The 27,656-nt window shown below is 43.3% G+C and overlaps 1 protein-coding gene across 1 annotated transcript in view; it reads right to left on the bottom strand.

Annotated features, from left to right (window-relative positions):
- The window catches only part of LOC139727502 (uncharacterized), a 56,354-nt gene extending 30,612 nt beyond the window's left edge, over positions 1-25,742 (bottom strand). The window contains exons 1-7 of the mRNA XM_071638476.1: positions 25,539-25,742; positions 14,670-14,740; positions 12,857-13,047; positions 10,658-10,850; positions 9,635-10,018; positions 8,872-9,018; positions 7,806-8,279 (exon numbers count right to left, since the gene is read on the bottom strand). Coding sequence (XP_071494577.1) covers positions 7,806-8,279; positions 8,872-9,018; positions 9,635-10,018; positions 10,658-10,850; positions 12,857-13,047; positions 14,670-14,740; positions 25,539-25,692 — 1,614 coding nt within the window. The 5' untranslated portion in view covers positions 25,693-25,742. The remainder of the gene's footprint in view (positions 1-7,805; positions 8,280-8,871; positions 9,019-9,634; positions 10,019-10,657; positions 10,851-12,856; positions 13,048-14,669; positions 14,741-25,538) is intronic.
- Positions 25,743-27,656: the final 1,914 nt, after the last annotated feature.

Below are 27,656 nucleotides of genomic sequence, written 5' to 3'. Positions count from 1 at the left end.
TAGTTAAAAGTTTGTGCCTCTCTCTCTGCAACCCTGAATGTTAGATCTCTTTCATAAGCATGGTATATTGTGCAGGTACAATGTACGTAATTCAGACCTTTCCTCAGAATAAAACTGGAGACTTCTTTGTGACGGAGGGGGAAACAATACAACAATTCCAGTGAATCTAGTTGGACATGAAAAAATTTTCACCACTACTCGCGGTTTAAAAAAAAAAAAAAAAATGGAGGAGCATATTCTCAAATGGCATGGGGTTAGTTTTTCATTTCTTTTTGAAAAACTTCAAGATGTATTAATACTGTAAGGCTTCTTACACGATGTTGGGACACATCATTTTTTTTACCACGCAAAAATTTAGGACATTTGCAAAAGGGATACATGGCCTTCAATTCCTGGTTCAGCTATGATAGCTAGACAGGGTCTCCTGATTTGTATTATTTGTAATTGTTACAGACATCATCTGCACGCTTCAAGGGTTAACGTCCCCTCTTTAGCAATAGGTTAATTGATCAATAATGTGATCAATTTATCAACATGATCAAACATTCCTGAGCACTGTCGCTGCACAGAAGAGCTATGGTACGCGATGAATTCTGACACATTTCGTACATCAGCAGTTTAGAAAATATGGCATTAAAGGGACACATTTTACTATTGTCACAAAGTAAATTCAAAACACAGTACACAAGAAACAAATGATGCAAGCAACTCGGAACAGACCGCTCGCATACAAAACCTTTGAAGGGGAAAATATTGTAAGTACAGCTGTAGTCAGTTTTGACCAATCATACGGCATGGAACAATATCATGGAAATCCATCAGAAACAACAAAGATACATTCTACATTAATTGTAGTAAGCCCCAAAAAACAAAAAACATTAAATACAAGGATGAATAAATAAAAGGATCATTAACTGCATTTGAAATGTCATCAATCAAATGACTACAGTGACTGTCTACAGCATGAATCATAGTCTCTGCTTGCTCATTTAATGCAATGCATGGTGCATGCAACAGGAAAGCGCATTTTCAAACCTTATTCAAGTTGCATGATGTGTACACCTTATCTCAGGCCATTCCAGAAGCTTAACTTCTCTCAGCAGAGAAGAGTACACTGTGCTTTTCAACAAAGAAAATAGCTCCCACAATGAATAACATCCTCTTGCTTTTCGCTCCTCTTCCTCCCTGCCTCCCCCCCCCCCCTCTATCTCTCTCTCTTTCTCACCATCCATCAATGCATTTTAACTGTACACACCCTTTAAGTGGTTGCAAACACAACAAGGAAACACATGTACCACTGAAATGAAATATTCATGCCTGTACTCCACTAATAGAGTTAGACTTGATGCTGAGTTGAGACTGACCTCAACATGACTTTTTAAGGGGCAGGAAGTCATTCCTGTATCAACAGGCTAGCATTAGCAGCTTGCGACATACTGTAAACGTGGAAATTTTCGCGGTACATTAATTTTCGCGGATTTCGCGCTACGTTCGGCTAGCGCGAATTCAAAAACGCGCGAATATATCTTCGCAATTTTCTATGCACATTTTGAACGGCCTGAATTGCGTGCGCTTCGTCGAGGATACTGCTACATAGTACAGACATGTTTACGCATAATATTAGCAGTATCATCGCACGCACCGCACGCACCGAGCCCATGGCCGATTGATGTGCTACATCTCCGCGACTACAGTACTAGTACTACAGTACATGTATCGAGTAAAATACGTGTACAGTGTACATGTACTACGTACATCGTGTAGTTGAGCGCTTGTACTCACACTCGCGCCGCTCGCTACGTCGCTTTCATACGCTGGCATCGCTGGATGAAAACAGCGACTGTGTATTAACCCGCTGCGGAGCGCGAATTTAAGAACCCGCGAATATGTTTTCGAGCCGCTCAGCGCGAAAAATTAATCGCGCGAAAATATTGACGTTTACAGTATTTCCCTTTGGGCAGTTGGGGAATCAATATACAGGAAACACGAATAGATACACTGACAATACTAGTTTCATTTTGTTGAAAACTCACTTAAAACCACAGCATCATATCTTATTCCATTAGCTGAATATAGATAATGTTCACTTGTTTGTGTGTTATTACTGAAAATATATGGTTATAAGTAGCAAAAATAGTGGATGGATTAGTTGTTAAATGGTGCTGCAAACCAGCGTGAAAGAAACATTCAGTTTACTGGGTGAAGGATACAATGGAATAACACGTCCTCGCTGGGGTGACAAAACCTTTCACATCAAATTTTGGTAAAAATTGCGGGAGCAATCGCCAGAGAATCGGTTAAGTGATGTCCAGTCCATATCCTAGCTGTCTTAGCCCCAAAATGAATACACCACGACATGTCAAAGGAAAGACAATCCCATTTCTTATGGTGCTTTGGCTGCCACATTTTTTTGTTTTTGTTTTTCTCCTGAACATTTGACATTTTTCAGATACGAGGTTTCGTCGCCCTAACAGCGATGAGCTGTCAATCAACACAAATGATTTCCCAAGTCACATGACTGCAAAAAGGGATGCATGCTTGCCTTACTGAAAAGTCATTAAGTGCATAAAATATCATATTTGAAATCACATTTAAGATTAAAATGCTGTATCTTGACTGGCTGATTGTGGTTGGTGGTTAGATTTGATAAGTATCAAGTTAACAGGACTCTTCACCAAGAAGGGTCTGGAATTATTCCTTTTTGATAGAAGCAAAGAACAATCGAAAACATTAAATTACAACAGAGCAGTTAGACTGAAGCATAGCATGCAAACCAATTCAAGCTCAAACAACATTTCAAAGGAATTAATCAATGGAGCAGAATAACACAGAACACAACGATTTACACAATGCAAGACGTCTCGTCATGTGCAAGAACATTAAACTTTATTACTTTATTCACTAGTCATTTGTAATGATCTTTAGTCTAGTTGTGCATGTTTCTATCACCCCCCCCCCCCATATATATGGAAATTTCTGTTGCTTTTGATTCTGCAGAATCATAAAATTCTCTTGAGCATATTTGTGTTACTTGATTTATTAGAGAGAAAAAAAAGCCAGAGTGATTCAGGAAGAAATGCATTGTGAATCAAGCTGCCAATACTGAAAGATGTAAAACAAGATGATTTGCCAACGTTAGCTTTGGTTGTGGAACTGAATACACAAGCAAATCAACTTCATAACCAAAGCAGAACCAAAACAAAAGCAAAAAAGCAAAATTAAAACTCAAATCCAGCAATCTAAAGTAGAAGTCCTACCTTCTACAAGAGACTTACAGTTTTGTATATAAAAACGTGTCTATGAGCTTGGGCTTGCTGGTTCTGCATCTGCCTCTTCCTTCCCTTCAGCATATTTTGTGCTGTCTGCTGGACTCTCCACTTCAGCAGATGCTCCCGTTTCAGCTGTTGAATCAGTTCCAGAAATAACCTTTTGGCTTTTCCCTGCAGCCTCCACAACTGCAGTCGAGTCCTCACTCTGTTGCTCGACGTTTTCCACTTCTTGAACATCTTTTCCCGACTCTTCATTTTTGTTTTCATGATTATTCTCCTCCAATTTCTCTTCCTTATCTTGGACGCTGTTTGTTACTAAGTCTGCAGCACTTTGACGTCCTAAATCCTGCTTGGCACTCTCTTGACTTTCCGCCTGCTTTTCGTCCAGGCTTCCACCATCTCCTTGAACCTGTCCCAGATTGTCAGATCCTTCCTGTGATGTTCTCTGAGCATCCTCCAAATCAGCGGCAGCTTCCTCAGTCTCTGCTCCTGGTGCAGATGTTGGCACCTCCTGATCCATGTTTGATCCTGTGGAGTACTGGACTTCGCTCTTGACTTCAGCCTCTTCAGCTTTGGGGTCACTGACTGCTTGGCCATCTTCTCTCTTGGATGCATTCTCTGTATTGGAGACTGCTTCCTTGGGTGTGACCTCTTCTTCATTCACATTTTCAGTTGCAGCATCCTCCTTCGGCAACTCCGAGCCGCTTCCTGTCTGGTCTGGCTCCCTACCAGACTCGCCTGTTTGCCCCTCCATCCCTGCATCTACACTCTCACCCTTAATGAGGGAGTCCCCTTCTTCATCGTTCTTGGCAGAAGCTGACCCTAAGCTGTGCTTGGATGTGATGACACTACCACCAGCAGAACCAGCACTTGGCTTCTTTTCAGCATCTCTCTCCTCCTGGACTGCAGTCTGATTTACTTCTTCAACCGCTGCCGAAGGGTAATCATCGCTGGGGCCATGCCCACTCTGGTTATCCTCAGAGGGCTGAACTGCCTCTTGGCACATTTCTTCACTATCATCTTCAGCTTTGATTGCGACTTCTTCACCCTTCGAGGGGACTTCTCCACTTTCTGTTGCAACAGTCTGCTCTTCAGGGTTTGCAACATTCTCAGCGAATTGACATCCACTTCCGTCTTGATCATCTGTGGTGACTGTGGGGTCTGTACAACTTTCTTCCTCCTTGCCTCCTTCTGTGGATCTTGTTTGGTCTGTAGAGCTACCTTCATCATTGACAACTCCCTCCTCTGAGATTCCATGATTTGAGGACGTGGGTTGATCTGCAGCACTTTCCTCTTCCTTGGCACCCCCCACATCTGGGATTCCTTGTTCTGAAGGGATTATTTGTTCTGTACCACTCATACTATCCTTGACAACTTCAACACCTGGCATTCCCTGATCTGCAGAGACAGTTTGATCTGTACCACTCTCGTTATCCCTGACATGTCCCTCATCTTGTTCTGTTGCTTGATCTCTACTACTTTCATCGTCATTTGTAACTCCTTGATCTGCAGGGCTGGCATCTTCTTGGACACCTTCCACATCTGCAAGTTCCTGCTCTGCGGATACAGGTTGATCAGTATCCCTGACACCCTCCTCTTCAGGAACCTCTTCAGGCTCTGCAATATCCCTTTGATCTGATGCACTCCTGCTCTCCTGGACATCTGTGGTCTCTGTCACTCCTTGGCCATCTGTAGTGACATTCTCTTCTGCTGCTATTGCATCTTGTCCATCTTTCTCCGAAACCCTGCTGGCAGACAGTGTGACCAGATCTGCCTTACTCGCTGAAATAGCATCATCGGTTGCAGCTTGCTCAAGGTCTTCTTGACCAGTCTGTGGGGCTTCCTTGCTATTTTCAAGTGATGCTGATGCAGATGGTGCCTCAATCTGAGTCTCTTCATTTGCACCACTTGTCACCTCGTGCAAATCATCGCTCGGTAATCTGGCATCCGATTGGGCATTGACATCCTGTGCCGAGCGTGAGGGGGCTTGGGACGGGGATGACAAGGGTGGGCCCTCTTGGGCAGAAGCAGCGCTGGGAGACAAAGAAGGCTGACAGAAAAAGTGTGCAACAGTAGGAGGGAACAGAATAGAAGGATATATTGAGAAGATGTGCAGACAAGCAGCATACAGAAAGCACAGATTGGCAGACAATAGAGAGTGGCAACAACAAAGGATTGGGGTCACACATAACACACAGGACGTATTTAGGTGAAGTGATAAAAAAATTACTCGAGGACATTAATCATGACAAAAGAATTAGGCATCCTCATGTCAATAGAATAACATAAATGTGCAGAGGTGGAATTAGACAATCATCACTAAAATGAGCAGACGTGAGGTATAGTTACACTACAAGGGCACATACAACATGGACGACAAAATCCGTTGAGGGCAAACCATGTACACCAGAGAGTCAATTGTGTAATCTTGCATAGTAATAAACTGAAAGAATAAGTTTGAAGGTATAATTGATAAAATGCAAAATAGGGTAAATGAATATATTTTGTGAAATGACAGCTGGGACTTGAATGCATTCATGTGTAGATTGTGTATGGTATGACAATGTTTAATTATTCATTAATCAATTATGGCTTTACCATATAGATTAACCGCTCCTAAATACTTCTGCAGATTGAAATTTTATTTGTATGAGGGCACATGCAGAATACACTTTTTTTTCTGCCCAAACACCACACAACTGGGTTGATTGTGGTCTGTTTCACACAATACCAGTATTTCTAAATGTCAAAATGTAATATGAATGTGATATAAATGTAACGATTGATAATGTGATGTGCAGCGTTGCAGATGCAGTTTAGTTGCATAGTATGCTGAAGGGATGTATGTCATGATGTCTGACTGCATTACCCGATCATTCTGAGCTCAGGACCGTCTGTGCCTATCTATGCCTTCTGTGCTTAGTTTGACCAAGTGAGGGCGCTGCCACAAAAAAAGAAAATCTCACCTGTTACCCTGGCTACAGAGTGATGGACAAACACACTACAAGCATGGACTGCCCCATAGCTTTCATACTCTTTGCTAGCAAAAACTGTGCAGTAATCAGCTCAGTGTATAAAGTCATACAACCAGGTTTGCGTGGATAATTTAAATATTAACATGCACTGCACTGGTTGACCTGTTTTGAATTACCATGAAAAGATAGCAGAAGAATGCAAAGTCTAAAGCAAAATATATAAAGCTGAATGACTTAATGATGTGTAAAGCTTTTGGTTAACTTGGATTTCATTTGGAAAGTCAATGGCATGACCAAAGTTACAGTTTGTGAATGTTTTTGAGTGCACATATTTATCTAAATAAAAATTGAAGTACTATTCAATTACTAGTCTCTTGAAAAAAAGGTAGTTGTGTGCAGAAAACACCCAGATTTATAGCTAATTGTACAACTTGGAAAAGTTCCTTCAAAACATAAAGGAGATGAAATTTCTGGTTTGTTATGAAACATATTTTATGGCATTTGGTTATGATTATAGTGATGATACACACATGATGCATGTTGATGAATAAGAGATAGGGACTCAGTTTACAGTCAAAGGAATTTCCCTTGTTTACAATTCAAGAATTCCTTTTTGTCCCATCATATATGTGCATATACCTCACAGCAGGAGATGCTGGAGATTAGCGAATAGTGAGCAACATTTTCCAGAATTAATAGGTTTAGTGAGGAGGGTAGCTGGAAGTTAGTGCATCCAATATCACAGTCATCATAATGTGCTTGACAGAGTATTATGCTGTGAGAGAATAGATTATTGAGTCAGAGGGGATGTAGTGATGGAGTTTACTCCGTGAAGCACACAGCAAATCGTGAAGACATTAATTAATGAGAGCAATGTCCTACCTTTCAGTGTGCAATATATTTATCTTTACTGCGCAGCTTCCTGTAGGGAGAGTTGTGAATATTTCATTGGGTGAATTATGAATAGAATGAATGTTCCTAGCATTCTGACAATCACAAAGTGTAGCATTTTGGGACATAGTCCAAACATTATCTGAACATGGAGCATAATCATTATGCTGAACTGTTTCTGTTGGTTATGAAAATTTTGTATCAAAGTGCAGTGTCACACACAAGAGATGTCAAAAAATATGATATGTTTTTGTGAGGTTTAGGCAGGTGTACAATAATCTCAACAACGTTTGTACGCAAAAACTGTGTATTACTGATGTTCAATTCTTTATGTAGAAATTATAGCCTTTCACACTGTATGTGGAAAATGCAGCTATGCCTCTGTTATTTCATCATATCACTAGCACATCAGTGTGCTGTACTTGCAATTGGAGTGTGATAAGGCAATTGTTGCAAATGTGGCTTTATTCAGAATTTTATAGTAAGGTCACATGATCAGTAAAGGTCCTATGATATGCTGTTATTTGGTATGGCAACGAGCGAGAACTTTAACACTGTTTCATAGTAAATTGTATGATTTCATGAATCTTAGAATGGGGTATACAGATATCATGAATTCCACACCATGGACAAGGGAGAAGAACTTGAACACTGAGAGTGTCTAGCTTACCTGTCCTTGTGTGTCTTCTGCTGTCTGTTCTGCTGCCTGCTCCTCTGCCTTAGGTGCTTCTTCCTTTGGTGCCTCCTCCTGTGGTGCATCTTCCTTTGGTGCTTCTTCTGCCGGTGCCTCTCCCTCACCAGTCGGTGCATCCCCGTCAGCCTTGGGGGCTTCCTCAGCCGGCGTCTGGTCCGAGCCCTCCGCCGGTGGGGCCTCAGCCTCAGCCTGCTGGGCGGCTGGCTCTGCCTCTGCCTCTGCAGCGGGCGCCGCTGGTTCCGCCTCAGCTTCCTTCGGTGCCTCTCCCTCAGCCTGCGGCGTTTCTTCTTCTGCCTTTGTCTCTTCTGCTGCCGCAGCTGGGGCCTCTGCCTCTCCGGTGGGTGCTTCGCCGGGAGCTGGGGTGGCGTCACCAGCGGGCGCTGCCTGCTCTCCGCCAACAGACCCTGCCTCTGACTTGCTCTCCTTCATTTGTTTTCTAGCCATCATTCCCTGAGGAAAAAAAAAATCATGCAAACCACAGTAAGTTTACAGGAAAATCCCTGGATAACCTAGGTAAGAAGCTTTTTAAACTGTCATTCTGATATATTCGTTACAAATTGCATTGCAGGTGTTCTGCAGCAGAATCCACTGCTTTTCCCCAAGAATGATTTAAGCAGGATGCTTATCAGCCATTAATAGAATCCATACATTTTGAAGTGGAATGAAGTGAGGGTGTGATCTGTTTGGGATTTTTTCTTTCTTTCTTTCTCATTAGCTGTCTCACTTTTGATTGGGTTGGTAGAGACATCTGAAAGTGTGCATTATGCTGCTTAAACAAGGTAAAATCTTTTTGTAGCCATCAGATGTCGTTGCTGTTAATTCAATGAATTCAATGCTTTGATATTGTACATTGAAACCACTCTGTTATCACTCTATATTGTCATATGCCCTTTTATCAATAGTATCTGCAAATCATGCTAATAACCATTAATCCATTGCTTAGATAATTCTGAAAACAGCACAGTCTTGGCTGGAATTCTGGCTTTCCACTGGGAAATGGGTTAAGTAATGGTTGCATGAAAGTTCACATCATAATGCTCACCTTGAAACCAGCTTGAATCTTGACGGCAGCATCCTTGACGTCGGGGTCATCTAAGTCGATGTCGACGACCTCCTCATCCTCGGCTTTCTTGGTCTCTTCTGCGGCTGGGGCGGCCTCCTCTGCCTGAGCCTCCTCTGCCTTGGGGGCCTGAAACAGAACCAAAGGTAGGACCATTGAGATGAGCTCATTTACCCATCATTCAGCTGTCCACATTTGCTGCACAGACTTGTTACTTTTGCGAGGGATACTACATGCTGTTCATTCTGTCACCGTGGATTTCTCCATTGCAAATCTAACCCCTTGCAACTGATTGACAAGTTGTCCTACATCGACGTAGACAGGCAGTGATTATTAAGTGTTATAGTAGTAGCCATGATAAAAAAAAAAATTGAAAAAAAAAATCATGGGCATGAATCTAACCCCTGTCAAAATATCATGTGTGCGAAATATATGGGGGTATTCTGTTGTCTGATCTTAATACTCTTTGGTTTTGGAAAGCCACTTTCTGACTCACAACATAGGAGTACAACATGGCAGTGCAATATTCTAAGAGCTGAAAAGGCACATTTTTGTGGAAGAACAGTATTTTCACCTTTTCTGCAACAGACATGTGTAGTATTACAATTTAGGAAACAAAGTATTTTTCATGAAAGCTACAGTAGGTCTTGGCAAGAAAAAAGTACAAAAATACTGCATAAGGTAACAGTCAACATCTCTGCATAGGACATGCATCTGAGCAAAAAGCAGTTGGGCTTACACATACCTCAGCTGCTTCCGTGGTCTCAGCCTCGGCTGGTTTTGCCTCCGTCTCCTGGGCTGCCTCGGCCTCCGGTGCTGCGGCCTCGCCAGACTCAGCAGGAGCTGCCGGTGTCTCTCCACCTTCTTCCGTCTTGTCCTTCGCACTCTTCCGTGCCATCATGCCCTTGAAGCCCGCCTGGATCTTGATGGCAGCCTTCTCGACCTCGGGATCTTCCAGATCAATGTCGACCTCCTCCTCCTCGCCATCCTTGGCCTGCGACTCCGATGCCTCTGCTGGCGCCGCTGCTGGTGCCTCCTGTGCTGTGTCTTCTGGCTTTGTCGTTGTTTCTTGCGCTGCAGCTTCTGCACCACCTTCCCCAGCTTGGCTCGGTTCTGCAGGTTCTGATGCCTGGACACGAGAGGAAGCGATTCAAATGACAATGCCATGAATTACCATCTTACTCAAAGCACCTCCAAAAGAACACACACAGGGCATTTTGAATGCAAAGTATTGATCCAAATGCTGCCTTACTCTTGCTCCATTTTTTTTTTTTTTCTTTGGGGGGGGGGGGGGGGGGGGGGAAGTGGCAGTTACCAAGGAGGCATTTTTTTAAAATGAGGAGAAAAGAGAGCTTGGCTTATGATGCAACATGTTAAAGTTACATTATTTGTTTTGCCAATACCTACAGTTCTCCTGTTTCATTGCACAATTTGGATTAACTTTTCTAGGAGAGCTGATAAAATACCCTTTCCCTGAAAAATATCAAACCCTCTATTTCCTTTTGCTTCAAGCTACATTTCTTTTTCAGGTCACCCAAATTTCAAATGCAAAGATTTCAGTGGCCCGAACAGGCAACTAGAGAAAAATAATAGTGCCAAGCCCTGCATAGTAACACAAACATTTTAACAAAATTTGACCCTTTTTTGCAACATTTTCAAAGACAGTCAATGGGTTGACATTCAGACTTGTTCACAAAATGCAGACATTTCACTCAGGACAGGGTGAAGTAATCCCTGTGGTACTGTCACTTCATCACAAATCACTCACTTGTGTGGTACTGGCACTCTTCACTGACATGTCTTTTCTCGTCTTGAAGCCTTTGAATGTGGACTGAATCTTGACCGCTGCCTTTTCCACCTCTGGGTCGGTGAGGTCAATATCGATTTCTTCTTCCTCCTGCGGCTCCGAGGGCGGCTGTGCTGCCCCTTCGGCCTCCACTGCACCTTCTGCTTGACTCTCCCTGAGGTCACGGATGAGGAGGGGGAGGAGTATCAAAAAACATAAAGCACATGTATTGTTTGTTTTCAAACAGTTCAAGTGGTTCAATAGTTCAAAGACATGAGCAATTAGGATCAATTCACAGATAAGATAGGTTTAGCATTGTTTTCAATGGATGCAGTGTACTCTGTTCAAAAAAGCATCACTGATTGCAAAAACTGACAAGGAATAATACAGGTGGGTTTTTGTACATTTGCCTCTTCATAAAGCTTTAGTAAAGCCAAACAAAAACATTTAAAATGGCTTGATTCTCATACTGTCATGCAAGCAATTTTTTCTGTTGTTTTGCCTTTCTATAAATGCCATCAATATTGTTTAAACATGGTGGTCAGTCAACTTTTCATTATTCCCCTGTGGCATCTTCGAATATCTTTGGAAAATCCTGTATTTATCTTTTTTTTTTTTTGGGGGGGGGGGAGGGGGGTCTTAGATCAAGGTACATGTAGCACCACTTCCTGCAACTTTAAGGGAGTGACTTTACAGGAAATTGATATGGATTTGTTGTGGCAACTGTGGAATTATTCAGGTCATGTCCTCAGTGATGTTGAGGCAATGCCCCCATAGAGCATTAAATGGCTTTTCCCTGCTCCATATTGTGATGCTGTAGAGGGAAACCTGCCCACGCATATATCTTCTGTGGTCTGTAGACTTAGTGTCACATGTTCTCCCCCAAAACCTGTGCTCAAAAGTGAGAACACCAAACCTCTACAGTGCAAATGCAACAGAGTGTCAGTCAACCAAAGCAAGGGGAAGGGGAGGGCAGGAAAGGGGGAGGGGGCAAGGGAGAGGAGGGGAGGGAGGGGAGGGGAGGGGAAGAGAGGGGAAAGGGAGGGAGAAGGGAGGGGAAGGAGATAGGGAAGGGAGGAGAAGGGAAGGGAGGGGAAGGGAGGGGAGGGGAAGGGAGGAGGAGGGGATAGGGAAGGGAGGGGAAAGGGAGGGGAAGGAGATAGGGAAGGGAGGGAAGAGGAAGGAGAGGAGAGGAGAGAGGAGAGAGGAGGGGGAGAGGGGAAGGGGAGGGGAGGGATAGAGAGGGACAGGGGAGGAGAGGGGGAAGGGAGGGGGAGGCAAGATGGATGCTACTGAATACTAAGGTGCATGCAAACTTTGAGCAAGCAACATCAAAACAATTGTGCTGAGCCAAACATCAGTAAACTGAACTTTAAAGCAAACTGAACTTTAAAGCAAACCGACCTTTAAAGCAAATCGAACTTCAAAGCAAACTAAACTTCAAATGCAAACTATAACTATGGCTTAAAGGCGACACATCAACACCATGCAGGAAAGGCATAAATGCTTCAATGCAAACAAGCTGCCAAAGGCATGTACGCGTACTGCACTTTACAATGTTCATCTACTCAGCCTTGACTGCAAACTTGTTGTCATATCAACACCCAGTCCTCTCTGCTTTAACTGACGTGCCTGATTCGAGCTTCCTGATTAATTTCAGCTTTTATATTCACCATTTACCTTCTGATTTTACTTTTGACTATGGTTGGGCCTACGGTGAATGAATAACATAAAACAATCCCTGCAGTACTTACAGTTCTTCATCACGTTAATAACATTTCCTCTTATGCATATGATGCTGGGAGAAGATAAGAAACCAGTAATATTGGCATATAACTTGAATATCAGTACTGCTTACATTTTCATAATGGTAAACCCATGTCATTTTACAACCAATGAAAACATTACTTCAAATGTATGTCCTGAAAATATCTTTAAACAGCCCCCTGCGACACAAAATTCTTATGATCACTTGTCGACTGGTCAAAGCAATAAAACAATTGGCCTCGATAATGAATTTTGAGTGGTCTATAAAAGTAAAGATGATTATAATGATAATGAAAATATGATTTGGGCATGCGATCATATTTAGAGTTTTGTGCCACAGGATACTTTCGGCGAGCAATGTACGAGCAGGTATTAAAGGAGAACTTCAAACCAGAAAACGTGTGTTAGACGCACTTCAATGCATGAACACGCTTGCGAGCCTCATACCCCCGGTACACGGCCTGGATTTTGACGGCGGCATCTTCCGGTGAGGGTTTGGTCTCCGCCTCTAACGCCTCCCTGGATTGGTGTCCTCTGACCGCTGACTGGATCTTGACTGCGGCTTCTTGCTGCTGGGGGTCACCGACATCTCCTATGTTACCACTCTGAAACACAAAGAAGGCAGGGTGCGGTATTAAAAGTGAGGGGAAAATTAAAGGGTTTCTCCATCCCATCTGCTCACATGTACTTAAATATAATACTGCATGCTACTCATTTTGTAATATCATGAGAAATCAATGGAAATCAAATAAAACTAGAGAAGCACAGAGAGCGCAGACCTCCGCCAAGTATGCAGCTCATTTCCACCACTGATCTTGTTCTTATAGAGATATCAGTGATTTCCACCCATACGTACATGTACTTACAGCATTGTGTGCTGAGAGTCGCCCGATTTCCCAAATAGAAGCCTTTGTTACGTCATAAACCCTCAGCTGCACGGCACCCCTCGCCCAAGCGCTAGCAGAAACTAAAGCACGCACTTTTAGTGCGCGCATGCAAACCTCAAATAAGCGCAGCCTGAACTCCCACGTTCACTGACCCTACCTGCCAAAATATCAAAAATCCTTCAAAAATACCCCAAAAATTCTCGGATCACTACCAAAAGTTAATTGTTTGTCACTTGTGTCATTCTCAACCTTTCCTGCAAGTTTCATCCCAATCCGTCAACTACCAGTACTTTTTGAGTTATTTTGCACACAGACAAACTAACTAATAAACAAACGGTAACGAAAACATAACCTCCCCCCTTGGCGGAGGTAATTAATGTGTTCTTCTTTTTCTTATCATTGCAGTCATGTCAGTCTTTCTTTTAGTAAACAAAGATGTCTACATTAATGCAGGGCTCAACATTAGCAGGGGCTCAAACTAAAAATGTTATCTTTTCGTGGTCCAATCGGGCAACTAGAATTCAAAATGAATTTTTACATTCCTTTTATTTGGGGCCACAGCATTTCTCTTTCAGGCCACCAAAATTTGAAATTCAAAGATTTTAGTGACCCAAGTGGGCCATCAGTCTAGAGAAAAAAAGTTAGTGTCAAATCCTGTAATATTTAATATGAGAATTCCAAAAGCCATTATGGTCATCACTATCACATCATTTTCATTACTTCACTGTGATCATTTGTGAGTGGTGAGAGCAATCCTTGTAAGTTACTATCTTAACAATATACGATTGTTTATCTCTTTCATAATCAACATCATCACAAGAATAGAATAAATTCTTACACTGCAGTTTCACTTTCTGATACTGCACTAAAATGTCCATGATTAGATGCTTAAATCATTGTACAAGTTTGTTGATTGTACAAGTTTGCTGATTGCTTGTTTGAGCACCATACCTACACAACTCTAATGGAACACGCTATTACAGAAATACAAAGACTATATCATACACCTGTAGGTGCAACTAGAAATAGGAAAAAACCCTGAACAAGACTCTTGATACTGTGGTGTACATTTGCTATGTGTCGCCCTGATCCCAGGCTCTTAGCCCAACCCATACTACCGTCTCGTGACCGAGGTACAAGTGTAAGCTATTTTGAGGTGCTAACAGGAAGCCAAATTATTACTGGCATGCAAGGACTGAAATTGTTTGCTGTTGATTTTCTTTATCAAACACAAGTGTATGTTCTTCAAGAGATTGGCATTTCGATAATGACTTTCAAACAGTTTATTTTCAACGCTAATTCTCCTTCATTCATGGGAGGTGGGGGGAACTGTTGCTTACCTGGAAGGCTTTGTTGTTGTAGTAGCGGTCTTCATGCTTAGCACCTATCTCTGCAGGATCAATACCATCCCCTGTACAGTGGCAGAGAGATAGGATAATCAAATTCAATCAAATGTGCAAGGTTGTATCTGTTCAAACATACATGTATAACAAAATTACACTCAAGTAGAAATGAAATGTAATATGAATTCAACATTGTCAACAGTCACTGACACACCCTAGGCTGTAAGATGAGGGGGAAAGTTCCTCTTGATTTCAGCAGGTCTGCTTTTGTTACAGAAACTTTAATATTTTCATTACATGTGATGCTAAAATGATTCACATCTTTTCAAGCAAAAGATATCTTCACCTAGCTATTTTGGGCATGCAATGTAAAAAAGTGCCTGAAGCTGAGAATGAAGCTATCATTTCATCAAAAAAGTTTTGTTTTCCATCATTGTCTACAGCCCTGTATATCAGATCAAATACGATTTCTACCATTACAATTGGGATTGCATTCTTTCTGGTAACATGCCTGAAATAGTGGGCAGATTGCAGCTACTACATATAAGATAATCTCCAGATGACATTCAGAACTACGTGTCTTCCCTCACTCATTCTCAACTGACTATCTCAGAATACATCAAATACATTGTATCCGCACTAGCTTACCGGGCTTTCAATCTAATGTAATGTTTGAAGTTCTGGATATCTCCCACTTAAGTTTCCTCACAATTTCTTTGATAGCCTACTCTCTCAGATTTTGCACTTCCCGATAACATGCCCCACCAGTATCATTTACACACTCATAATTCAACGGCAGCATCAAAAATTGCTTTAATGACTCTATAAATGCGAGTCAGGAATTAAGATAAAATATCAGCTGTGACCTTTTCCCCCGAGAGATTTATATCTGAGACGAACGGGATTTCACACTAATCCACGTCAGACAAGGCAAATGATGCAGGGGGGAAGAGCTCGATACCGCACAGTTTCAAACAAGGCAGGAAGTGCAACAAAATCTGATTTAGAGTCAATTATCAAGCACAACATTTCACATTGCAGCGAGCAGCTCCCTCATAAAAATAATAAAATGAAATGAAAAGAAAAAAATGTCATACGATATTTGGCAAGCTTCATATTCTGACAAATGTTGTATGCACAGTGTCAGCACATGAAATCCACAACAACAACAACAATAAAAAATTGGCATCATGTGGCCAAAGGGATTTTTCTTCAATCTGCATTCTAAAAGAAGAAACAGATTTCTTACTGTATTTCATAAATTCAAAGCAACAAGACCAGGCAAGAGAATATTGCTTGGTCAGACTGCCAAGATTGAATTTGAATTTTTACCATGCTTTGTTCACCAACAAGCACACGCATTAACTTTCTTTGCTGACTGGCACAGATGTCTGGAATCTATGTTGTCAATAAATAAAGATTTCCTAATCCCCTTTAATCCCCAATGTGTCACCATGGCATTTCTCTTGGACTGAGGCACATTGCTAAAATGTATACCTGAGTAAACTTGCTAACTTACACTCATGTTATGGTTAAGGATGTATATTGGGTCACTGAATGCTGATGAAAATGTTTAAACATAAGTTAAGCTGCATAAATTGTATGTAACTGCCTAGAGGCACATCAAAGGTAAACTGTAACTCCAAGCCTCAATTGAGTAAAAAATCTACTCTTCTTTGAATAATGACCCCAAAGTATGAACTTCACAGTCAGACCGCAGCACCCGATAATTCGCTCGTATTTATTCAACTCGTACGCAAGCCCGCTCTAGGCTTCCATACGTAATGAACTGCAGAAGGGGATTTTGTCCTTGGGCTTTCGGCAACAAAAATACACCTTATATTCACAAATTTGGTATCAAATCCAAGGAAAATATGTAAGTTATCGTCACATGTTACTCAAATTATTGTAAATGAAAAATATCATAGCGTAATTTGAGCTTGAAAAATTATGAAAAAAGTAATTCGTGTAGTACACGTTCAAGACGTCAAAAGAATACCAAATTCACCTTGCGTCTCAATGAAAATGCATTATTATTTGGTAGCCCATCTCTTAATCTTTGTATCCATGTAAATATCTTGACAATTTGTTGCTTAATCCGGTCAGGAACCAGTAAAATATACATCGATGTCAGTGCTGGTCAGCTTGAAACCGTGCAATCTCAAGAGTAAGCTCTCTCATTGGACAGCACTTGCATTCAGTGCTTGCATTACGTCATTACGCTTCTATGGTTTCATGCCACGTGCGTGCAGAGCACATGCCTGCACAGGCACGCGTGTAGATTTCTGTGCTTTGGACAGAAGCTACAGAAGCTAGAAGCTTGGTGCCTATATTCGAAATGTCATACCAACACTCAACCAGAGTTGATTTGTGATTATATGTCATAAAATACAACGCCATAGGTCCTGATAAATCTGAAACTCCTGTAGTGTCTTAAAATGTTTTCCAAAGTTTGGATTTTTTTTTGAACAGCCTGAGAAGGTGTGATTCATGGTGTCACTGGATTTGATGTCACATTAGGGGGAAAATAGTTTCTAGATCATGTTTTTGAATAATTATAGTGATTAGGTAATCATCTCATTCTTCCCACCTGCAGCTCTGTATGTACATAAAACAAAATTAAATGTTGACTATCAAAGTAAATGTAATTACAAGATAGGCTATTTTTCTGGGTATGATTTACACGATATGCTTGAATATAAAAAGCCTCATCATCTTTTCACTACCAGGGCCCCATTTCATAAAAGATGTTAGGATGACAACTCATGCTGGGATGACTTCGAACTTCCCACAGCAAACAGCCAATCAGGAAGCTGTATTCTTGTCATTACAGGGGCGGATCTAGCTTTTTTCCAAGGTGGGGGTTTGAGGGGCTGAGCTGGGTATTGCGAGGGAGCGTAGCGACCAAGCCCGAGCGAGCCAAGCGAGCGAGGGGGGGAGGGTGTGGGAGGGGGGTATCCCCCCTCCCACAGTAGGGAGATTTTTCATTTTTAGGGTTGCCAGCTTGCGATTTTAAGCATACTTGCATGCTCTATTTTTTGTCTTTTTTGCCGACCCTGGCTCCGCGGTCCCTGGGTTTGTGATGTCCCAATGGCGATGCAGAGCATCGTCCACATGGCGATGTCTGTGAGCCGCGTGGAGCCGCGTGGCGTCGCGCCGATTTTTTTTTTTTTTTTTTTTTAGCTATTTGAACCCCGTAAGTGATGTTTTCCTGGCATCTACTAACTTGAGAATTTTGACATTTTACAGTCCAAAAACTCCCGTTTGTAGCTATATCTTTCGCTTTGGAAATTATAAGGTGGGGGGGGGGATCGGGCGCAACTGCTGGCAATTACTGGCAGTAACGTTAGGAGAGTGGCATAACGATTCAATGCGAGCGAGCGAAGCGAGCGAGCTTGAAAATTTTGACATGTAACAGTCCAAAAACTCCCGTTTGTAGCTATATCTTTCGCTTTGGAAATTAAGGGGGGGGGCATCGGGTGCAACTGCTGGCAATTACTGGCAGCAACGTTAAGAGAGTGGCATAACGATTCAATGCGAGCGAGCGAAGTGAGCGAGCTTGAAAATTTTGACATGTTACAGTCCCAAAACTCCCGTTTGTAACTATACCTTTCGCTTTGGAAATTAAGGGGGGGGGGCATCGGGCGCAACTGCTGGCAATTACTGGCAGCAACATTAGGAGAGTGGCATAACGATTCAATGCGAGCGAGCGAAGCGAGCGAGCTTGAAAATTTTGACATGTTACAGTCCCAAAACTCCCGTTTGTAACTATACCTTTCGCTTTGGAAATTAAGGGGGGGGCATCGGGTGCAACTGCTGGCAATTACTGGCAGCAACGTTAAGAGAGTGGCATAACGATTCACTGCGAGCGAGCGAAGCGAGCGAGCTTGAAAATTTTGACATTTTACAGTCCAAAAACTCCCGTTTGTAACTATACCTTTCGCTTTGGAAATTATGGGGGGGGGCATCGGGCGCAACTGCTGGCAATTACTGGCAGCAACATTAGGAGAGTGGCATAACGATTCAATGCGAGCGAGCGAAGCGAGTGAGCTTGAAAATTTTGACATGTTACAGTCCAAAAACTCCCGTTTGTAACTTTACCTTTCGCTTTGGAAATTAAGGGGGGGGCATCGGGTGCAACTGCTGGCAATTACTGGCAGCAACGTTAAGAGAGTGGCATAACGATTCACTGCGAGCGAGCGAGCGAAGCGAGCGAGCTTGAAAATTTTGACATTTTACAGTCCCAAAACTCCCATTTGTAACTATACCTTTCGCTTTGGAAATTAAGGGGGGGGGGGCATCGGGCGCAACTGCTGGCAATTACTGGCAGCAACATTAGGAGAGTGGCATAACGATTCAATGCCAGCGAGCGAAGCGAGCGAGCTTGAAAATTTTGACATGTTACAGTCCAAAAACTCCCGTTTGTAACTATACCTTTCACTTTGGAAATTAAGGGGGGGCATCGGGTGCAACTGCTGGCAATTACTGGCAGCAACGTTAAGAGAGTGGCATAACGATTCAATGCAAGCGAGCGAAGCGAGCAAGCTTGAAAATTTTGACATTTTACAGTCCCAAAACTCCCGTTTGTAGCTATATTTTATCTTTCGCTTTGGAAATTAAGGGGTGGGGGCATCGGGCGCAACTACTGGCAATTACTGTCAGCAACATTAGGAGAATGGCATAACGATTCAATGCGAGCGAGCTTGAAAATTTTGACATTCTAGAGTCCAACAACTGCCGTTGTAGCTATGTTTTTCGCTTTAGAAATTAAGGGGGAGGCGCACCGGGCTCAACTGCTGGATGCGAGCGAGCGAGCTTGAAAATTTTGACATTTTACAGTCCAAAAGCTGCCGTTTGTAGCCATATTTTTTCCCTTTTATTCATATATATATACATATTTATTTTATTTTCTTTGTTTATTCATTTATTTTTATTATTATCATTATTTTTTTTTTGGGGGGGGGGGCTTTTTGGGGGGGGCAAAAATGCGTTTTGGTTAGTTTCAATCCTTCCACTTAAATCATTGTAATTTGAATGCTTTCAGAGCATTGAAGATGATATTTGGACACAATGTTATTTAATCGTTTTTTGGGGACGTGAATTTCCATGATTAATCACAAAGTTGATGAGCCGGTTGATGATCGAGCAAGGGTCCCGGGGAACATACGCTTGTCGATAGCGAATAAATAGCGCTAGGCCGGCGTGTATGTAATGTGCAATATATGTACACTGCATCAATACAATACGCGCGCGCACTGCATGCATCCGATGCAATACCGCGCACCGTCATCAGTGCTACATGCTTGCGCCGCGCACTGCATCATAATGGGTCTAGATACGTGATGGCGTTTTTCTGTGCGCATCACAGTGATGTGCATAGAGAAAAATTAACACATGTTCACTTGGTAGTGGGGGGGGGGGGGTTAAAACCTATTGCCTGAGGCTGAGCCTGAGACAGAGTGCTATACAGGAAAATATTGTATGTGTCTGGACATTATGGTGGCGTTTTCCTATGCACATTATATTTTTTACTTGGCAGCCCAAGGGGGGGGGGGGGGTTTAAACCCCCTAAACCCCCTAAAACCCAACCCCCCCCCCCCCCCCGTAGATCCGCCACTGCATTACCATGACAATTGTCATTCCAGCAAAGAGTTGTCATCAAATCGGCTCTTTATGAAATGGGGCCCAGATATACATTGGAAAAGTACTGTGCAATGAAGATTTAGTTTTGAAGTCAAGTTTCAAGAAGTGAATCTCTCTTTTGCGAGTTGGGTACACTCTTGCATATATGATCTGTATCTACATTGTACAATGTATGTGCTGTGCTGGTGGATGGAATCACTCATGGTACTAAGAATTGATTGGAACTAGGCATCCACATTGTAGACACCCACAGTGGCCTACCCAGCCCGTGGTCTTCCACACCCTGATACCCGTCCCGATTCACTGGCAGGACGACGTCAAAGCGGGCCTCGACCAGGACGTTCGACTCGGAGTGATTGAACCGGTCCCCATTGTCACATCCGTCACCTGGTGTCACAGGATGGTGATCTGCCCCAAGAAGTCAGGCAAGCCAAGACGCACAGTTGACTTCCAGCCGTTGAACGAGCATGCTGTTCGCGAGACCCACCACACCCAATCACCATTTCATCAGGCCAGAATCATTCCACCACACACCCGCAAGACTGTGTTGGATGCATGGAATGGCTATCACAGCATAGCTCTTGACGAGCGCGACCGGGACCTCACGACCTTCATCACCCCCTGGGGTCGCTACAGATATTGTGTTGCCCCCCAGGGATACATTGCATCTGGTGATGGTTACAGCCAACGTTTTGATGAGGTTGTTGCCAACATCCCAAGGAAGACAAAATGTGTGGATGACACCCTCATATGGTCCGACTCTATTGAAGAGCCATTCTTCCAGGTCGCGAATTGGCATGACACCTGTGGGCGCAATGGCATCACACTCAACCCCTCCAAGTTTGTGTTTGCGCAACAAACAGTGGAATTCGTAGGCTTGGAAATCACCCCAACTGCCGTTCGACCTTGTCCGCAATTCTTGAGGGCCATTCGCCATTTTCCTGCCCCTACAAGCATCACCGACATCCGTAGTTGGTTTGGCTTGATCAACCAGGTATCCTATGCCTTCGCTTCAGCAGAGCGCATGTTGCCATTCCGTGCCCTGCTGAAACCTGACACACCCTTCGTTTGGACCGCAGAGCTGAATTCCTTGTTTGAGGAATCCAAACGCCTGATCATCAATGAGATTCACAATGGAGTGGAAATCTTCGACAAAGGTCGTCCCACCTGCCTTGCAACTGACTGGAGTAATGATGGGATCGGCTTTTGGCTCCTCCAGAAACACTGCTCGTGCTCATCCACCAGGCCCTTCTGTTGCAAAACTGGCTGGAAGACCACCCTGGTGGGTAGTCGCTTCACGTCTCGCGCAGAGTCTCGCTATGCCCCAATAGAAGGCGAGGCTCTTGCTGTCATCGATGCTTTAGACAAGGCCCGCCACTTCGTCATCGGATGCTCTGACCTCATCGTGGCCGTTGATCACAAACCCTAGCTCAAAACCTTTGGCGATCGTTCCCTCAATGACATCCCGAACCCCCGTCTTCGCAACTTGAAAGAAAAGTCGCTACGCTATCGTTTTCGGATGGTCCATGTCCCAGGTGTCCGCCATGCAGCAGCCGATGCCGTCTCCCGCCACCCTGTCGGGAAACCTCAGCAATTGTCTCTCCCCGACGACATTGCAGCCCTTCAGTACCCTGCTGCAACCCATGCCCCACCTCCACTACCTCCAGGGTTCCTACTTGACTTACATACCCCTGCCGAGGCCACTTCCCAGACCTGCACAGCAAGTGCTTCTCCCCCTACAGAGATTGTCAAATCTGTCACTTGGGATGCTGTGCGCCTAGCCATGACAAGTGATCCATCCATGTCCCTGCTGCTGGAGGCCATAGAACAGGGCTTCCCCGAGAACCGCAATGACCTCCCGCCTGACCTGCGCCAGTTTCATGAGTTCAGAGACTCCCTCTCCCACTTTGACGGTGTGGCATTGTATCGTGATCCTGTAGTCATCCCCCTTCCCTCCGTGGCCGCGTGCTGCAGGCCTTACACTCGGCGCATCAGGTATCACACAAATGTGCTCACGGGCTGAATCGTCCATACATGTATTTTGGCCTGGAATGACCCCCGCCATCACTGAGATGGGCACAAGGTGTTCCTCCTGCAATCTCATGGCACCCTCCCAGCCAGCTGCACCCCCTACTCCACCCGCATCTCCAGCCTACCCTTTCCAGTGCATTGCCGCTGACTATCTCCACTTCCAGGGCCACAACTACCTCGTCATTGTGGATAGGTACAGCAATTGGCCCATTGTTGAGAAGGCCGCCACTGGAGCTGATGGACTCATTACTGCCCTACGGCGCATTTTCGTCACATACGGCATCAGTGACGAGCTGTCTTCTGATGGAGGGCCTGAATTCACATCCCACAAAACGGCTACCTTCCTCCACAACTGGGGTGTTCGACACAGGATATCGTCCGTTGCCTTCCCCCACAGCAATTGGCATGCGGAAGTGGGCGTGAAGACAGTGAAGCGGCTTCTCACCGGCAACGTCAACAGTGATGGCAAACTGAACTCTGATCAGTTCCAACGGGCGATGCTACAGTATAGGAACACGCCAGATCGGGACACAGGATTATCGCCCGCAATGTGCTTTTTTGGCAGATCTATCCGGGACTTCATCCCAATACACCCAGGGAGGTACCCATCCACATCACACCTGGAAGGACACCTTAAGTGCGCGAGAGGAAGCGCTCCGCCATCGACACATGCGGGTTTCCGAGCGCTTGTCCGAGCACACCCGCCATCTACCACCCTTGGTCGTTGGAGACTCAGTGCGCATCCAAAACCAGACTGGCCCTTACCCCACCAAATGGGACAAGACTGGCATCATTGTGGAAGTCCGCCAGTTTGACCAATACGTGGTGCGCATTGATGGATCTGGCCGCGTCACCCTCCGGAACCGGCGCTTCCTCCGCAAGTTTACACCCGTTGTGCCCCGGGCACCACTCTGCATGTCCCCCACCCTGCCCGCTGTGTCACCCTCCTATCCTGTGGTATCAGTCCCGCCCTGCCTCCACTGATGCACCTCCAGCGGCCCGTCTGGACCCACCTCCTGCCACAACTCCTCAAGCCGTTCCACCCATTCGTTCACAGGCCGACGACGTCCCACCCCCTGCAACTGCCCCTCAACCTGGATGCCCGCCCCAAGATCCTGGTCCATCGGCACGGCTTCCACGGGCACTTACTTCTCTCCTCCCACATAACGCCCCAGGTCTCAAGGAACGCCCCGTTGCTGACCTTGCCACCTCCGCGCCTCCAGGACCTCGCCGATCCCCCCGTCTCCACCCCCCAGTATAGCTTAACAAGGGAACATTTTATGGACAAATCTTTGACTGCCTCAAAGACTGGGGGGGGGGGGGGGGCATAGAGGAACTTGTATGTTATAGTGTTACTTTTCTGTTGTTTATTATACCTTCCGCAGATTGTCAACATTGCTGACGTATGAGTCGAGCAACTAGAACTGCGACTCAAGACTCAAATGAGCAAAGAGTCAAAGACTTATTTACATATCTTTTCCTTGAGTAAGGATCACTTAGCATCCAAGGTAAAAACGCTTCTACATCTTCAAGAAAATAAACTTTTTGGAGATGATACAATAGTACAAGTACCAGTGTTACATGGACACCGTGTCCTCTGTGTAACACTGGTATGAAAGGGGTACAGAAAATTGCATGAGATGTCATTGAATAATTCTGTTTTTGGCTCAAATACTTTATATCAACATGGTATACAATGAACATATCTTTCAAATAATCCTTTTGTTTTAAAAAGGCCCCCTTTTCTGCTTTTGAAATTAAGACACGCTGTCCATTGATGTAACATCAGTAGATCACTCTACTACTGGAGCGACACAAAAAAAACACACAAGAAATTTGCTGTTACCTGGTGCAGGAATGTAGATTTCACCATAACCTATAACCACTGTATCACATTATCAAATAGCATAAGACTGTCTTGCATTATAATAAAAAATTATTTTTGTAACGGCAGTATTTTAACACATTCTTTGAGTGATAGATCAAATTTTCCCTAAAACAGATAATTGAGGACATGAGCATTTGATCCTTGGTTCATAGTGTAAATGGCTTTCATTTGTCATATTACTGCTATTAAATTACAGTTCTCATGCCATTTCTCGGAGAAAAGGAGAGAGATACAAAACATTTTCAATGTGGTGTCCATGTAACATTGGTATTTACAATAAATCTCATTCTCATCCAAGAAAATTATATGGGATTTTCAAGCAAATCCTACATGTAAGATTACCTCAGCTACATCATATGCAATTCCCCCACAATGATCGATTTGCATCATTGTTATGTCAATAATATCAGCAAATTGTGGCTGTAGCCTGTACGAAGGAACAGCTGATCACGGCGATCATGAATCTTGAGCCAATTACGGTAGGTTTTGTGCTTTTCAAACGTCATATTTCCGTAAATTTATGGGTGTAAAAATGATTTCCAATCAATTACAGCTCTTTGACTTACACTGTAGTTATCATCCTTCATGTAAGATTACCTCAGCTATACGCAATTCCCCTACAATGATCAATTTGTTGTGTCAATAATAACAACAAATTTAGGCTGTACGAAGGAACAGCTGATCACGGCGATCGTGAATCTTGAGCTGACGATAGGTTTTGTGCTTTTTAAACTTTGTTTTTCCGTAAATTTATGGGTGTAAAAAATGATTCCTATGAACACAAACAAACAATTTCATGACATGAATATATAGACCTAGGTCCTATGTGTAGTTTTGGCGTACGATTTATTCTGTTAGTTAGATTGAAAACAAATTACACACCAATTTCCTGAAAAGTGCACACAGTTTGCCTAGTATAGATAAGCAAATCCCACTGGGTTGCATACCATGTCACATTTGGTGATGTCGCAGATTTGGCACTTTTCATAGCCGTATTGAACTTTTTCCAGTGCTCAAATTTGGTAAAAATAAAGATTCTTAAATATTCAAAGCAGAGACAACTTCATTGCATGTTTTATGTCAGAAATTAATCAAAATAACATTAAATGTCGGAAAACAGTCAATTTTATCATTTCCTGTAAATTTCTTCTTTATTAAACGATACCCGATTACGCGGAGAGTACTGACAGTATACTGTGTAATGCCATCCCATGGTAAACATTACCTTCCATCGGCAACTGATCGGCATCATCATGTCGAAAACCACGATTAAATATGCACGAAAACAGTACCAATCTACTTACGTTCTCTCATTTGCAGCAGGTTATCAAAGTAGATTGCTGCAAAGGCGTAGATGTTGTCCGGTTGGTTTCTCAAGACCTCACGAGCTAAACCTTCCAAGAGGTTTTGGAAACCTCTTGGAACTCGTAACTTTGTGTTTGAGAATGGAACAGCCATGGCACTTGTTTGGCAACGGGGGACTTGCCGTCACTGCGTCAGTCACTGCACAGCTGATGCTGTGTCAATCTCCCGATCCGACGTGTGGGTTACTCACGGGTTAGATTGCCTGAAATCTAAAAGTTTTTACAGTGAGGTAGGCACGAAAACGCTTTATTTACTCGTTCATCACCCGCTGATGCAATATAGAGTCTAGATGCGATCCTTTCAACCTCATAAATTCTACAGCTTATCCCCCAAGCTTAGATTCTTGATAAATTTACACCAACTCGTCGATGTCGATACACAGCTTCGCAGCTCACCACAGCACAGTTTCGCCAGTTAGCGTTCGCGTCGCGTTAGATACAATCGCTATTTGGCTTTGATCTTCTCGCGATCGCTATGCTTCCCCAATGAAACCCACGCAAGCTGCGCTGGAGCTCGCGAGCATCGCGTGTGAACGAAGCACAAACCAAAATACAGCGGCAGCCCGTCGTTAGGGAACGAGTGTCAAAGGTCAAAAGTGGTGCGCCATCTGCGGGCAAGTACTGCACGAGGCGAGTACAGTGTATACAAAATAATAAGAATAAAAACAACAACAGCGCGATTATCTCGGTTTCTTAGCTTTTGACGCATTTTTCGTACCAAAAGGAGGTTCAAGAGACAGAGTTCCAACTGGCTGTATTATTCAAACAGCTCTCAGTTTTCTATGGATGCACAAAATAATTAGAGAGGTTTATTTGTGCCAATGATGATGGGGCTCGGTGCCGCCGTCTTTCTGAGCAATCTAACGCCTATATTTTGCTTGTTTACACCGTAATTACATTAATGGTATAAATCAACATTTTGAATATTGTCAGTCCTTGAACCTTTTTGTAAAATGTTACATTTACTACTCAAAATTTATCATTTCTGAAGTGGTAGTTCAACATTTTGAATGACGTTTTTAAAATTTGACATTAACCAAAGGTTGGAGGAGTGACATTTAAAATTTGATTTACCATTTCATTTTTTTTCAGTGTATGATGAAAATGAAATGAAATAGAATAAAATAACATTTCACCCCATGATAAAGCAAGCAAACAAAATCAAATCACGTCAAGAAATAGGTGTGGAAATGTAACTTCGAGCTGTATGATGAGAAAGTACTTTAAAACTGTATTCTCACCGGAATGCCGCGGATTTATCGTTGTTGGTTTTTTTTTTTTTTCGATTACTTCTGACAGCAAGCTAGAAGCTAGCATTATAGCTTCTTTGCTCTTTGATAATACACTGCTGCATGACTTGGCCTATACTGCATGGAGATCCGGAGCTCAATATTCCGACTAAAACGGCGTACAATAGACCAAAGTGACGTATCCCCAACACAAACTTTGGGAAAGTACTGCCATAGGCCCGATGGAACTGTTTCTGTAGGAAGCCGGATAATCATGGTTCCTATAATCATAGACCTACAATGCATGCCTCTGTCTACGTCAAAAGTGTCACAAAAGCATTTTAAACGTTCTTCTCTGCTTTGATCGTATGATCAACTCCGTCGCCCTCAAGCCGGGGCAAAACACAACGCAGCTTTGAAAAACTTAATCTATAAACTAGTAATGCGCAGAAGATAACAAAATGCATGTGCAGTTGTGTTATGTATTGGTATATCACCGCAAAGGTATTTTCATTAGCGAAATGCCGGTACTTTTGAAGAGGTAGCTAAGTTTTTAGCTAATTGATCATGATTATAATCTCTTTTCCACCTGATCCGCACATTTTTTCAGAGTAGTCATTAGATTAAAATCGGTTTTGGGATGGCTGAGTTATCCAAAAAAAACAAAATTGGATGTAGTACATGCTTACGGTGGGTCCCACCTTTTACTAGGATTGCTCTGCTTTGGATATCTCAGCCATTTCAAAACCAATTATTTTTATGACTATTAATAAACGTTGAATCCCTTTTGGAATATAATGCTCTTTCCTACTTCATATAAGAGGTTTCT

This window comes from Diadema antillarum, unplaced genomic scaffold (genome assembly GCF_040938485.1).
Source record: "Diadema antillarum isolate AM-2024a unplaced genomic scaffold, OU_Dant_1.0 seq00000134_RagTag, whole genome shotgun sequence".
NCBI lineage: Eukaryota > Metazoa > Echinodermata > Echinoidea > Diadematoida > Diadematidae > Diadema > Diadema antillarum.
The sequence above is the reverse complement of the archived record's forward strand: the minus strand, read 5'-3'. Positions and strand labels throughout refer to the sequence as shown.